Source organism: Tachypleus tridentatus, chromosome 4, assembly GCF_004210375.1.
Source record: "Tachypleus tridentatus isolate NWPU-2018 chromosome 4, ASM421037v1, whole genome shotgun sequence".
Classification (NCBI taxonomy): Eukaryota; Metazoa; Arthropoda; class Merostomata; order Xiphosura; family Limulidae; genus Tachypleus; species Tachypleus tridentatus.
Window position 1 is genome coordinate 73,752,652 of NC_134828.1, and position 12,669 is coordinate 73,765,320.

Sequence of the window (12,669 nt, forward strand, 5' to 3'; positions counted from 1 at the left end):
GGAAAATCCTGGCAGAATTTGAAAAAATGTTATAGCAAAAACTATATCGTTTATTTAATTCTAGTGTCAGCATTTGGAATAATTTCAAAATCGTTTATATTTGGTGGTTCATTGACCTATTTAATACTTAACCACTTTCACTATCTTATAAAAATATATTCTTTAAAATCTTAGTGATGCAAGTTTGTACTCACGTGAATAGTTTACCTTTAATTGCATGGGCATTTATTTGGCTGATAGCTATAGTTAGTGGGACTTCTCAGCCAGAACACGATAATAAAATGCTTTGATTTCCTTTTTCTAAATCACACTAAGCACCAAGTTCTGGTTGTTTATATTTAAATGTTAATGGCTTGGATGTTTCTATATTGCTTCTATAAAGTTCCCTTGTATCCCTTAATTAAAATACATGCATATACAAGAAAAAATAAGACAGATGAACAAAATTCTATTTTTTAATTTGTTTTTTGTGCTTGTACAAGCAATGTTAACAGTGTTGGAACATTGCAGTGGTACAACTGAATTTGAACCTAAAATGTAGCATAACATATTTATTCTTGATAAAGACCAAAATATTAAAAGCACAATTAATCAGATATTCAAATACTTCAATTATAACTATAAAAATACACCATGACTAGAACAAAATAATTACTATAATATCACATAGGTTGATGAAAAAATGCCTTTCCTAAAGTGGTATGTTAACTTTTTATACAATTACTATTATTCTATGGAAACTTTAGTCTTTTTTTTAAATTAATATTCATCAAAAGTTATTTTCTTCAGCTTTCAAAGTTGTTTTTTTTCCCTAGTCCTGCATACTTGTAGTTTGAAAATTAGTAAAAACCAACGTGGGGAGAAACCTTAAAACAAAATTTTTTAGTTGAGTATATTCATCAATTTAACATTTTGCCTTCAAATATGAAGATAACTCAAATACAGTTATAATTATCATCACTTTAGCTCCCCTCATATTTGTTTCACTGGCCATTGCTTAGTGATATGATAAAAATTAATTTTTATTCTTTTTTACAGAGATAATAAAAAGTGCATTTGATATGAAAAATACTAGCAAACTTATACAAAGTATTTTTATAGATTTACCTCTAAGAGTAATGAATATGTTTTTACTTCATTACTTTTTTCAAAACTTCCTTTTTTTGATATTCATCTTTTAATTATAAATAACATGTTAATAATGAAATCAGTGATGAAACACAATATTCACCTACCAGTTATAATTTTCAAAAAGTTAAATTTTAGAAATAAAATCAAAACTTTAAGACTATTTTGCAAGATAATATGCCTTTTTTTTTTAATTTAGTAGAAAAACTGTAGAAACTTGTTAAAATGGATAATCAATCTAATGAAGTGGCTCACTTCTGTATAAAGATGTAGAGAAATGGACACAAAAACCAACAAGACTGCTGAAGATTTAGTTGAAAATTTTGTAAAACGTACATTTATGAATATTTTTTAAATACCTTCTTTAATAATGAAAAAAACAAGTTTTTAAAGAATGGCCAAACTTTAAGAACCTTACTTTAGTTTTTGATTCTGTAAAACAAACTAATCTCTTCTTTTGGAAAGACAAACAAATATATACGTACAAAACCTGAAACTACAAGAATGTATACAGTTTTATACACAAATACCATAAGTTTACGGATTTAAACTCACCAACATTACAAAAGTTTAAACAAAATATATTTTTCATCTTTGGTTCCCAAATTACAGACTATAAATATGATTTATATTTCTGAACTAAGCCATTATGAACTTCCTTCTAACCATTCTCTCTGCATTATTGAAATTAAACTAATCGGCCCAGTAATTTGGAGCATTATTTAAGAAAAATATTTTAATAAATTAGTAACAAAAATATCCGTTTTCTTTTAAAACAATATCAGTACTCAGCACCAATTGAAGGCTACACTGAAAAATCACATTTGTTAATATCAATGACAAACTTGAAAAAACTTTTTTTTAATATGAAAAGATGGCCAAGACAAGAATATCCTCTGCAACAAAATCAAACATTTAAGTAGGCAACTGCAAAATTCTAAGTGAAAGATTTTAATCAATACAAACAACGTATTTCTTACAAATGTTCAAGTGACAGGCTTGTACACCACAATTGTCAACCATAGGAAAATGGAACAATTTTTGTTTTTTAAACAGAATTGCTATATGTGAAAATTGTCTTTTTATAATGTATGTCAACATATGTTCTTTCAAATTCTTAAAATTATATATTCAGTTCTGCAAATCTTAAAATTTTGGTTCACTAAATTTTCATTAAAAATGTTTTGTTCTGAAAACTTGCTCATGTATTTTGGAAGATTTACTCTTTTTCCTCATTCCTTGGCCACATTCATGTTACGACATATTTTGCTACTAGGAATGATTTTCTTGGCATTATGATGCACTACAAAGGACACTTTTTGAGATGTCCCAGAAGTAACTAAAATTATTTTAACTAAAAAGTGTCAACATGACTTAATAGTGTGGCTTTTCTTACGGTTAAGATTTGTAGAAACTTTTTAATCTAAAACAAAAATTCAAACTCCTATAATGCCTCCCCTCCACATTATATGACAAAGTTAAAGTTTATTCATTACTTTCTTCAAACAACTATAAAATCAACATTAGTACTAGCACAGAAACAATGTTGAAATTTTAGCTAAATGACAAACATACCCTCCCTTTATTTATTTTATTAAATCAGGGCTTGTTCAAACTTACAATGCATTGATATTTTACCTTAACACACAAAGTATTACAACTCATGCTTTTTTTTACATGAAAAAACACCTTTAAATACACCATCAAGATTATAATGTATTTAAGTGCAATTAATGCAAAGAATATTACAGCCATTGAACTTGCAGTTCTTAATTATTTTTAATGTATTGAATAATGGAATGTTAAAAACAAAAACCATGTCACTATCAGATCACTGCAACTCCAATAAACAATAACCTGAAACTAGTCAATGCATTTATCATATGGAAGAAATTCAATTTTTTAAAATTTTATTAACCAGTAAGAGTAGAAACTGCAGTTAATATTCAATTGAAAATGAAATGTGCAACATTTCTGCTTTTGTGATTTTATAGTAAATTCTTGTTTAATCATGGATATTAATCTCAACTGAAAATAAATGAAGTTAAAAAGGTATCAGTATTTAAATTTACGTCAGTAGACATTATTTCAAAACATAAATGGTAATTGGCCATTTAAAGTGTATGTATAAAAACAAATGCTTTTTTTTCATTTCATCACATTAGGCACAAAAAGTTCTGTTGATACATAAAATATAAATTTTTTTCTTATTGCATAACAAAATATTAAAGATACATTAATTGTTATAAAACAAACTTTCACAAGAGCAACCACTTCAATGAATGTATATATATATTAAGGAATAAATAAAGGTCTGAATAATCTTAAAACTACAGTTTAAATGTCAACATATTTGAAAGTTAAACACAACCGTTTTTTGTTGTTGTTGTTGTTGTTGTTTTTTATAAGCTCGTGTACTAAAAAGAGCATTAGACGTTGGCCAACATAAACCACACCAAAGAAATTTGTTTATTGAAACAAACCTATCACAAGATACTTCCACCTTTCATAAAACACGTTTGTTTCAGCGTGAAGAAAATTATCTGCGGCTCAGCTCTAGCTTAATCGCTGGAAAGATATTGCATAAAGTAAATTTTCATACAGAAATGATCATTTTATACTTAGAAACAATATCACTTAAAAATTGTAAAAAAAATCTGGTCACTTGTAAATATAAAGAATTACTTGGTAAATCATAATCATTACATCTACTACTTAGACGATTATTAGGATGCTAGAACAAACAAATGAATTTCATAAAAATTACAAAAACACAAATGAATGTTGAAGTCAAAATCAACAATTTTTTTAAAACTGGATAGATATAAAAGATGAGACTTAAATATTTTTATAAATTACAGATACTTCATGTTATTCACTTTTAAATAATCATTTAACAACTTTCCACTGTCTCAGTGGTCTGTATAACCAAAACAAAAAGTTATACATCTGGTCATGTGATCTGTGTACTTTATAACTAATAAAACATGCTCAATTTTACAGCATGTGCACCTAAAGTAGTGTAACTTCAGCAGTTAATCTATTTGTTACATGAAAACTAAAAGATCCTACAATAATTCAAATAAAAAAACTCAAAACTTATCTCTATAATGAGTGTTGATGAACTAATTTGGCTCGTATATGATGAATATTTACTTTAACTACATTTCTTATACACTTCCTCAGAAAATTGTACACAAACGTAAAGTAAACTCACTTTCTATAATGTCCTGTTTGGCTTTGTTTATTTCTTTTTTTATCTCAAACACGATTTCCTGTTTCATTCTTTCCATATCATAGCTTTCCAAACCATTGGTTCTCATTAATTCACCATCATTAGATGACTCTGGTCTTGACCTGTAGATAACACAAAAACTAAGTAGAAAAACAATGACAAATTAACAGGCCTCATAATATTTAATCTGTATACAATACTGAATCAGCAAAGAAAGATAATTACTACTCATAGCAACAAAGAAGCCACATTTACCTAAGTAAATGAAGCTACAATACTTTGAAAAGAAATATGTTTTTCAGATACATCTTAGATGTTTGTTGAACTTTGTGAAAAGCTACTTGAGATAAAGTAGTTAAGTCAACACTATCTACATCAATGCTTGGGCTACTCTTTACCAACAAATAGTGGGATTGACCATCAAATTGTAACCCCTCTCACAGCAAGAAAGGAGAACATGTTCAGTGAAGGGAACTGATCTTCACCATCAGGTTAAGAGTTCGGTACCTTAACCAGAACATTACCCGACATGTTCTGGTGCAGCAAGTGGGATGGAAATGGATCAAAATTTAATCTGCCCATGATACACGCAAATAGGAATATATTAAAAAATATATATATAAAATGCTAAAAGAAAATGGTTAAAACATGAAAAAAGTTTATATATATAAAATAAAAATTCTACTATATTCATTTTCAATTTTCTAATACTGATCTAAAATAATTATCTAATTATAATAGTATTAATTTACAATTGCAAAATTTCAAAGTGGAAAATTGTATTCAAAACAAGATACTTTTATCTTATCATGATTGTTTTCTATGTGAAAACTGTTATTTATTATCAAGCAATAAATTACATATAAAGAAATTCACTTAAAAAGTAGATATACCAAAAGATAAATCAGCAAAATTGAAATTTTTATTTTCCTATAAAAATCCAGATGGAATCATTCTCACTATGTTGAATATGTTGCAAAATAAGTGACACCAAAATATATTAACACAGTTGTATTTATAATACTGAAAATAAACCTCACGTTCATATAATCTTGTATACAAAACTGAAACATAATTTTTGCCTTATGAACATAAAGTAATATTTTCTCATTGTACAAAACCTTTCAGTATAAACTACTGTAGACAAACCTGTATTTCAGTTTGGGTGACACTGACCCTGCTCCTCTACTTGGACTGTTGCCATTTGCTGAACTTAGTTTTTCTTTTGACTTTTTATTATCATTAGTAGATCCAGATGTCTCTCTTTCTTCATTCTGAAAAATAAAACTTGTGTTTTAAAATGAACAAGAATGATACTTATTCCAATACGTTTTAATAAACTGCAGTTACACATTCAACTCTAATTGCAATATTGATGTTAAACTGTTTGAAAGCTTTAAAAGCCAAATAAACAGGAGAAAGTTAATATATCTTTGTCTGTAGTAGAAGTTCAGAATAATTATGCTAGTTTAAAATAATAAGTTGTATCTGAATATATAATTGTCGCTAAGAAGGGAAAAGTCTGGGAAAAGATTTAAGAAGCAGTCAATAAAACGTAGCAGTACACTTAATTCAACTTAGATTGAAATATTATATCCGTGAATGCAAAATCAACGTCTTATCAAAACAGAAGTCTTAGTTTTGGTGTTAGTGCCTAACACTCTTGTAATAAATATCAGTAACACTGACAGTTAATGAGTGAAAAACTATATTTATGAAGAAAACTATGCTCTGTTTACTGCTAACAATTGAGGATACTTGTAATAAATAAAACATGATAAAGCTCAAAAGGTATTATAATAATATACCTACCATCTGCACATGTATTCAGCATGTGGCTAGGTGTTGGATGTGAGAAGTTTTAACTTGTTTCTTTACAATAATACTTATTATTGAAATATTCAAAACTTAGGCAATGCATATAAGAAATATGACATACTCCACATTTTTATCAGTTGGTTTAAATGTATTTCTAAAAATAAAACATCATGACTACACATGATTTAAATTTAAATAAATTTCACACAGATTAAGGCAGGAACAATCAGATCATAAAACTAAAATTATCTACTCCAGCAGATCAGATGTTGAATTCATGATAAAAACTTATTTAATTAACATTAAACAAACACTCAATTTATTTTAAACTACAGCTGTTCTAATAGAAAATAGTTCTATATATTTTTTATGTCTTATGTTATTGCATTATTTACTAAATTTGTTAATATTTTAGTTGTAATTTCATTTTTTAGTACTGCTGAAAATTAATACATGGTTAGTCAGAAATATACAATAGAATGTTGCTTAATATCAGTATCAGCTTATCGTTCTCAAATTATATTTCCCAACAAAGAATTTAATCAAAAAAAGAAGCAAACCAATAAATGTATTGTTTTTATGATAAATACTTTTTTTAGTATTGAAAAGTATTTAGTATTAAAATACCAATTAATTTTAAAACACACACTGAATTATTTTATAATTATGTAAAATATTATTATACAACAACTCAAAATTTATAACAATTCAAATCTCTCAATTTTGTTCAATATTTACCAGTGAAGAACCTGGACCTGCCATTTCATTCAAGTAAAATAACAATAAACAAAGATACTAAGACCTAAATTTTCTTGGATGAAAACTACAGAATTTAAACAAAATCTTTACATTGTACAGGAATGCTTTATATATTAAAGAAGACTTACTTGACTGGTGGGATGATTTTGTACATGGGCTCTCCTGAATGTTATAATAAAATACTTCAGTTTATAGAAGGAAAAACCTGTTATCAAATGTTTTCAGCTTTCAAAACATATTTTTGCATGTGATTTATGGGTTTGCATAATAAATTTTAAACAATTAAATGATCTAACAGCATTAGTATGAAATTTATCATCCATCAGTATTTTAGAAATGTTAATGTAATTATTCAAGTGTGTATACACTTTACATTATTTCTTTTGATAGAAGTCCACTTGGTTTCATTGTATCATAACTAGCTCATAACTTTTGATAAAGATATCAACTTACCAACATTATAATTAGTTTTTTCTCACATATGTAGGCTGTGGAATATTAAAATTTGCTCAATAAAGCAGGCTATTAAACATTGAGGTGTGTTCATGCAAAAAAGATGTGAAACACATTGAGATATGTTTAAGTGAGCAATCAAAACATTTTGATACACAAAAGTGGATACACACAGGAATTTTCAAAAGTTACAAAATTAAGATACGCCCCTTTAAAAACTTTGAACATAAAAATATTCTTATATACAAAAATAAACTGAAATTTTGTTTAATCAGTCTGAGTTTATACCATAAAATAAATAACTTTAATAACAGAATTGCAGTTAGTTTCACGTAATTTGACCTCAATAATACGAGTACATGCTTCAGTGTTTTTCGTATTTACAAAAACAAAATTGTATAAATATTTAACCTAACAAATACATAGAACAAGACATTTCTTTTTAGTCAACTAGAGCCTTACCTTCTGGCTAGAGTCTTTGTAATTTCATCCATTAAGTTAACAGGACCCGAGTGGGTCGGTTCACCAATTCCTCCTCCTTCAGAACCCTTCACAGAAAAATTTCAAATTTAATTTTGAACATCACTTGCATATAAAAACCTAAGCTACATTACTAGATGATAGCAAATTGCTGGCTTAAAATCTTTACTATTCAGAATTATAATTTGAACCAAATTTGTAAGAAGCATTAAAAAGGTCCAAACTTCTGAACTTTTTACAAATTTTAGTTTCAGAGAATATGTTTTTATATATGCATTTCCCAAATTGCTTTCTTGAACACACACACACACACTAAATACATGCAAGAATAAAATAATAATGATATTTTTTACAATCTACATACAGAAACAAACCTTAGTAATAGTTTTATGAAGCCTAGCTCCTTTCAGTGCAGCTGCCAAAGAGGGAGGGGAGCCTCCAATTCCACCACTCAAACTTGAACCTGCACGGGGAAGAGTATGAGCCCCATTCATGGGTGGAGGAGGAGGGGGTGGAGCAGTAAAGGAACCACTCATAGGTGGAGGAGGGGGAACTGGTGGAGCCCTTGATCCAGGTAAGGGTGGTGGAGGTGGAGGTGGAGCAGTAGGTTGTGATGGCATAGAAGTAGGTGGAGGTAAACCAGTAGATTGTAATAGTGTAGCAGAGGCATGAGGTCCACATGCAGTTTTTTGACAGTCATTTTGATTGGATGGACCCAATGGATGATGTCCATCAACATCTATATTAAAGAGAAAGAATCAGTCAATACATAAAACCGTATACAGTACACAAATATATTTGTATAATATTTTCTGCAGAGACCTATGAAACAACAACAACAAAAAAAGACAACTATTAGCTAATCACATATTAATATAATCTTAGTGAAGTTATTTCTAAAACAGGAAGGAAACAAAATTTTAAAAAAAAGATATGAAAGAACAATGAAAACTTGTGGCTCAGAAAATGATGTGTTGACCTTCACTTTCTGCTGTAGACATTGAAATATTTATTACTCAGTGTATTTGCACAATAAAATTTCCAATCACTAAACATATTTTCTGACTGCTGTGTTTGGTTCTTCAGTTACTTTTCTTTTTGAGAAATCAAAAAGGAATTTTTGGTTAAATACATAAATTTGTGACCCTAAAATATTTCATCTATGGATGTTGTATTTAGCCAAATAACTATAATCAGCTTGTAAATAACTATTTTCAAATTGCCTACTAAAATTCAAATTCAATCTAGAAATTGAGAAGTCCAGACCATTTCTAACCATGTAAAATTCTACATAATGTTATAAAGTCCACAAAAATAGTATTCATTACTCTTGAATAATTCACTCATTTACAAAACATGTTCTTTATAGAACATTGAAAAAAAGAAAAAATGCTTTCTTCTGAAAAAAGTATTGAACATCTTAAATATATTTCAAAAGAACTAATAAAATACAATACTGAAACTTTTTCCCCATCAAATAGACCACTTTTCTAAATATTATCAACTGGAAAATAGTGAATACATTATTAGTATTTTGCAAAGTTCTTTATATTGTACTCTTACAGAAATTTTCTACGTAAAGAAAAATTCAGTAACAAACTATAATTCATTTCAGTTTGCATATCTAGTCATTACTTTTCTGTGTACATGATTTCAAAGCCTGATTAAGACCAGGACCAGACTGCTGGTAATGATGTACAGTGTCCCATTCAAGCCATTAACACCACACATGTACCACCAGATACTATAGTGTCTCACCAATGTCACATTAGTACTCATAGTAAGCATGAATAGATGCCAAACAAAAATGGTCTAAATTTAGTTTGATGGTCATGAAATAATCAACAAATAACAAATGCAATGATAATGAGAAATCTGAACAAGTCAGTGGATAATTTTATTAAGGTAACTTGCACAGATGGTTCAGAGAGAAATAAAACAAGTTTGTAAATGTTTAAATTGCATGTTAAGAACCACTGACAAAGAATTACATGCTTTCCCATTTACAATAAATTATTTTTCTCAGCTCTACTGAAGTCTGTAAAACTCCAGTATTTCACCAGTTTATGACTCAATGATTCAAACCAAGAGTACAAAACTCTTGTTACAATCAATTCCTCTAAGTTCTCTGATAAAAAGCTTTTAATAATCATACTGAGAAAGATAAAGTTTAACTGAAATCTAACAAACTAAAGAAGTATTAAATAAATATACACTAATTTACCAATGTTAAAGTGCTGCATAGATAATTCTACTATGAATTAACCAATTAATGTTTCTTTACAGATGTAACACTGAGTGGAATTAAGAAATGTCTTAAAGTTGATGGTTGTTCATTTAAATAAAATTTTTTAAAACATTTTAACAAACTAATATAGCAGAAATTAAGTGAATGAGAAGAAATCACCTAAGTTATTATTACACTGCATCAGGTCTTGATTCTTTTCCAACACCAATTCTTCTTTGATCCTAAAGTAAGCAGTAGAAGCATCAGTGTTAAACAAACACAAAAATAAAATCAGAACCAACTTCAAACGGTTTGTGGTGAATTGTGACGAGTACTCATGGTACAAGTATCATAATAAGAATTTGATAAAGTATGGTAGAAAGTTGAGGCAAAACACATTGAAAAGGCAAGAAACAATACTGTAAGAAATGGTAAGGTAGAAATAACTGCTAACTGCAGCAAAACACACTATTTAAAAGATAGGGCATTATGGAATCAAACAATGAGAAAAGATGTCCAAGATTTTCAGCACATACAGTACTACAGGAACCTCCAAGGTTGAAACAGCATTCTTATAACCTTGGTAATAAATATCAGTATGATGGATATTTCCAACTTTAAATCATGTTGCATGTCCAAGATATTTCAAATACCAGATTATAAACTTTAACACAGTACATGTAACCAGAATTCAAAATATAGCACTTAAGAATGATCTCAAAAAATAATTCTTTCTGGTTACAGCACAATTTGTGCTGAATTACTGTTACAGTATAAAAGTGTTGAAGTTGGCTATGACAACTTTTATAGACAATAGGTTGTTTTGTTTTTTTACACTATTGTTTATGCATGTCTAATCTTTTATAATACATAACTTTAATACATTTGTTGAACTTTAGTTTTGTCATTTAAAAAATATTAGAATGTAATTTGGCTAACCATTCTTAATACACGCACACACTCACATAAATATATTATATTAAAATTACTATTATTTAAACTCTATACAAGAACTTCAATCAGAGATCAATTGGTCTCCCAACAATGGTTAAAAAAAACATTAAAAATTAGCCATTACAATCCTTAATTCTATGAAACACTATGGTGTTAAAATCACAAACGGTCTTTAAGACAACTATATACCTATGGTCATCTGGAACAGACGGTTCAGTCTCATGTTGTGGTTGTTGCTGATGGTATTGGTGCATGGATGTAGGTGGTCTCACTACCAAAATATAGGAACTACTGATTAATCTTCATATATCCAAAGCAGAGTTTTTCTTCACCTCATTAACATATTTTAAAAGTGACACATTCCTAAAACTTTGCTTAGCTCAAACTAAAAGCATAAAAACTAGTAATTAATATTACTTTCTGCAAGTTAAGATTCTAAAACATTTATTCATTGTGATGCAATTCAGATAGAAACAATTCATGTTACGAAATGTAATTTTTCATATGCTCATGTATTTGGCAGTCCTACAAAAAAACAATTTAGAATATGTAAATTACTTTATTGTTCAATTATCTTTATGAAGTAATAACTACAAATGAAAACATACCATATAATGTAATTTGTAATTTTTTTTTTTATAAAATGGTAGGTCTTATGAAAATCTCTCAAGTTATTTAAAAGGAAAAAATTACAACTTTAACTGAGAAATGTTACCATTATCATTATCAGGAAATCACCTCAAAATATCTTGTTAGTGCAGTTAATTTAGTAAAAAAAAAAGTATCATTTATAGATTACATATACAAAAAATGCTTTCTGGATAGATCTGGTGCCCCAAGTCAATCCATATTCCATTTTTTCCCAATAATATTAAGTGAAAAAGATATCCCATTTTGAAAATTCTAAATCCTTGATCTTAACACATTTTAATGAAATTGATATATTACTATTTTGCAATTAAAAGGGATATTACATATTCTAAAAATTATCAATTTTTAGTAGCTGCAAAATTCAAAATAGGTCTGCTACATGCTTTTCTACCATGATTTTGGAATTATTTCTAATCAGTTTGGTCCTTTTAGTGTCTGTGAATCCAGTAATTTGGTAAAATGTTTGTCAGGATAGTGCATGTATGCATACATCAGTGCTTGAAGATTTGTTCTTAGTCATCAATTATTAGATTTATCAAAATAAAATATGAATGTACCTGAAAGAATGATGGAGTGAAATACTGTATTCTTCCGAAGGAAAGATACATTGCTTTTGATGATTTTATTTATGCATTTTACTTTTCTCTAAAGAATTAATGCATTATTTAAGTTAATCAGTTTAGGTTATCCAACATTTACTTTCAATTAACACTATCCAATGACAATGATAAGATCAAAGAAAGAGTTGTATGTCTCTAGTTGGAACTACTTAAGCATACATTTTGTTGGACTAATCACCTAGCACTGAGGGAAGACTTAAAAATGGAGAGAGCTAGGCAACTGTTAATACATTTTTGGGCAGTTGGGTAACCTTTTTCATTTTTTTCTTTGTTGTTTTTTTGCACAGTAAATTTCTACAAGTTGGATTACAACATTCTAAGAGTAGCCTCTTTCAAAAAACACA

At 28.2% G+C, this 12,669-nt stretch overlaps 1 protein-coding gene across 3 annotated transcripts in view; it reads right to left on the reverse strand.

Annotated features, from left to right (window-relative positions):
- Positions 1–538: 538 nt before the first annotated feature.
- The window catches only part of LOC143249439 (uncharacterized), a 45,639-nt gene continuing 33,508 nt past the window's right edge, over positions 539–12,669 (reverse strand). For all 3 annotated transcript variants that reach the window (XM_076499282.1, XM_076499281.1, XM_076499283.1), the window contains 8 exons: positions 11,244–11,325; positions 10,281–10,342; positions 8,248–8,612; positions 7,856–7,941; positions 7,069–7,102; positions 5,513–5,637; positions 4,346–4,485; positions 539–3,696 (listed from right to left, as the gene is read on the reverse strand). In XM_076499282.1, the coding sequence (XP_076355397.1) occupies positions 3,668–3,696; positions 4,346–4,485; positions 5,513–5,637; positions 7,069–7,102; positions 7,856–7,941; positions 8,248–8,612; positions 10,281–10,342; positions 11,244–11,325 (923 nt within the window). In that variant the 3' untranslated portion in view covers positions 539–3,667. The remainder of the gene's footprint in view (positions 3,697–4,345; positions 4,486–5,512; positions 5,638–7,068; positions 7,103–7,855; positions 7,942–8,247; positions 8,613–10,280; positions 10,343–11,243; positions 11,326–12,669) is intronic.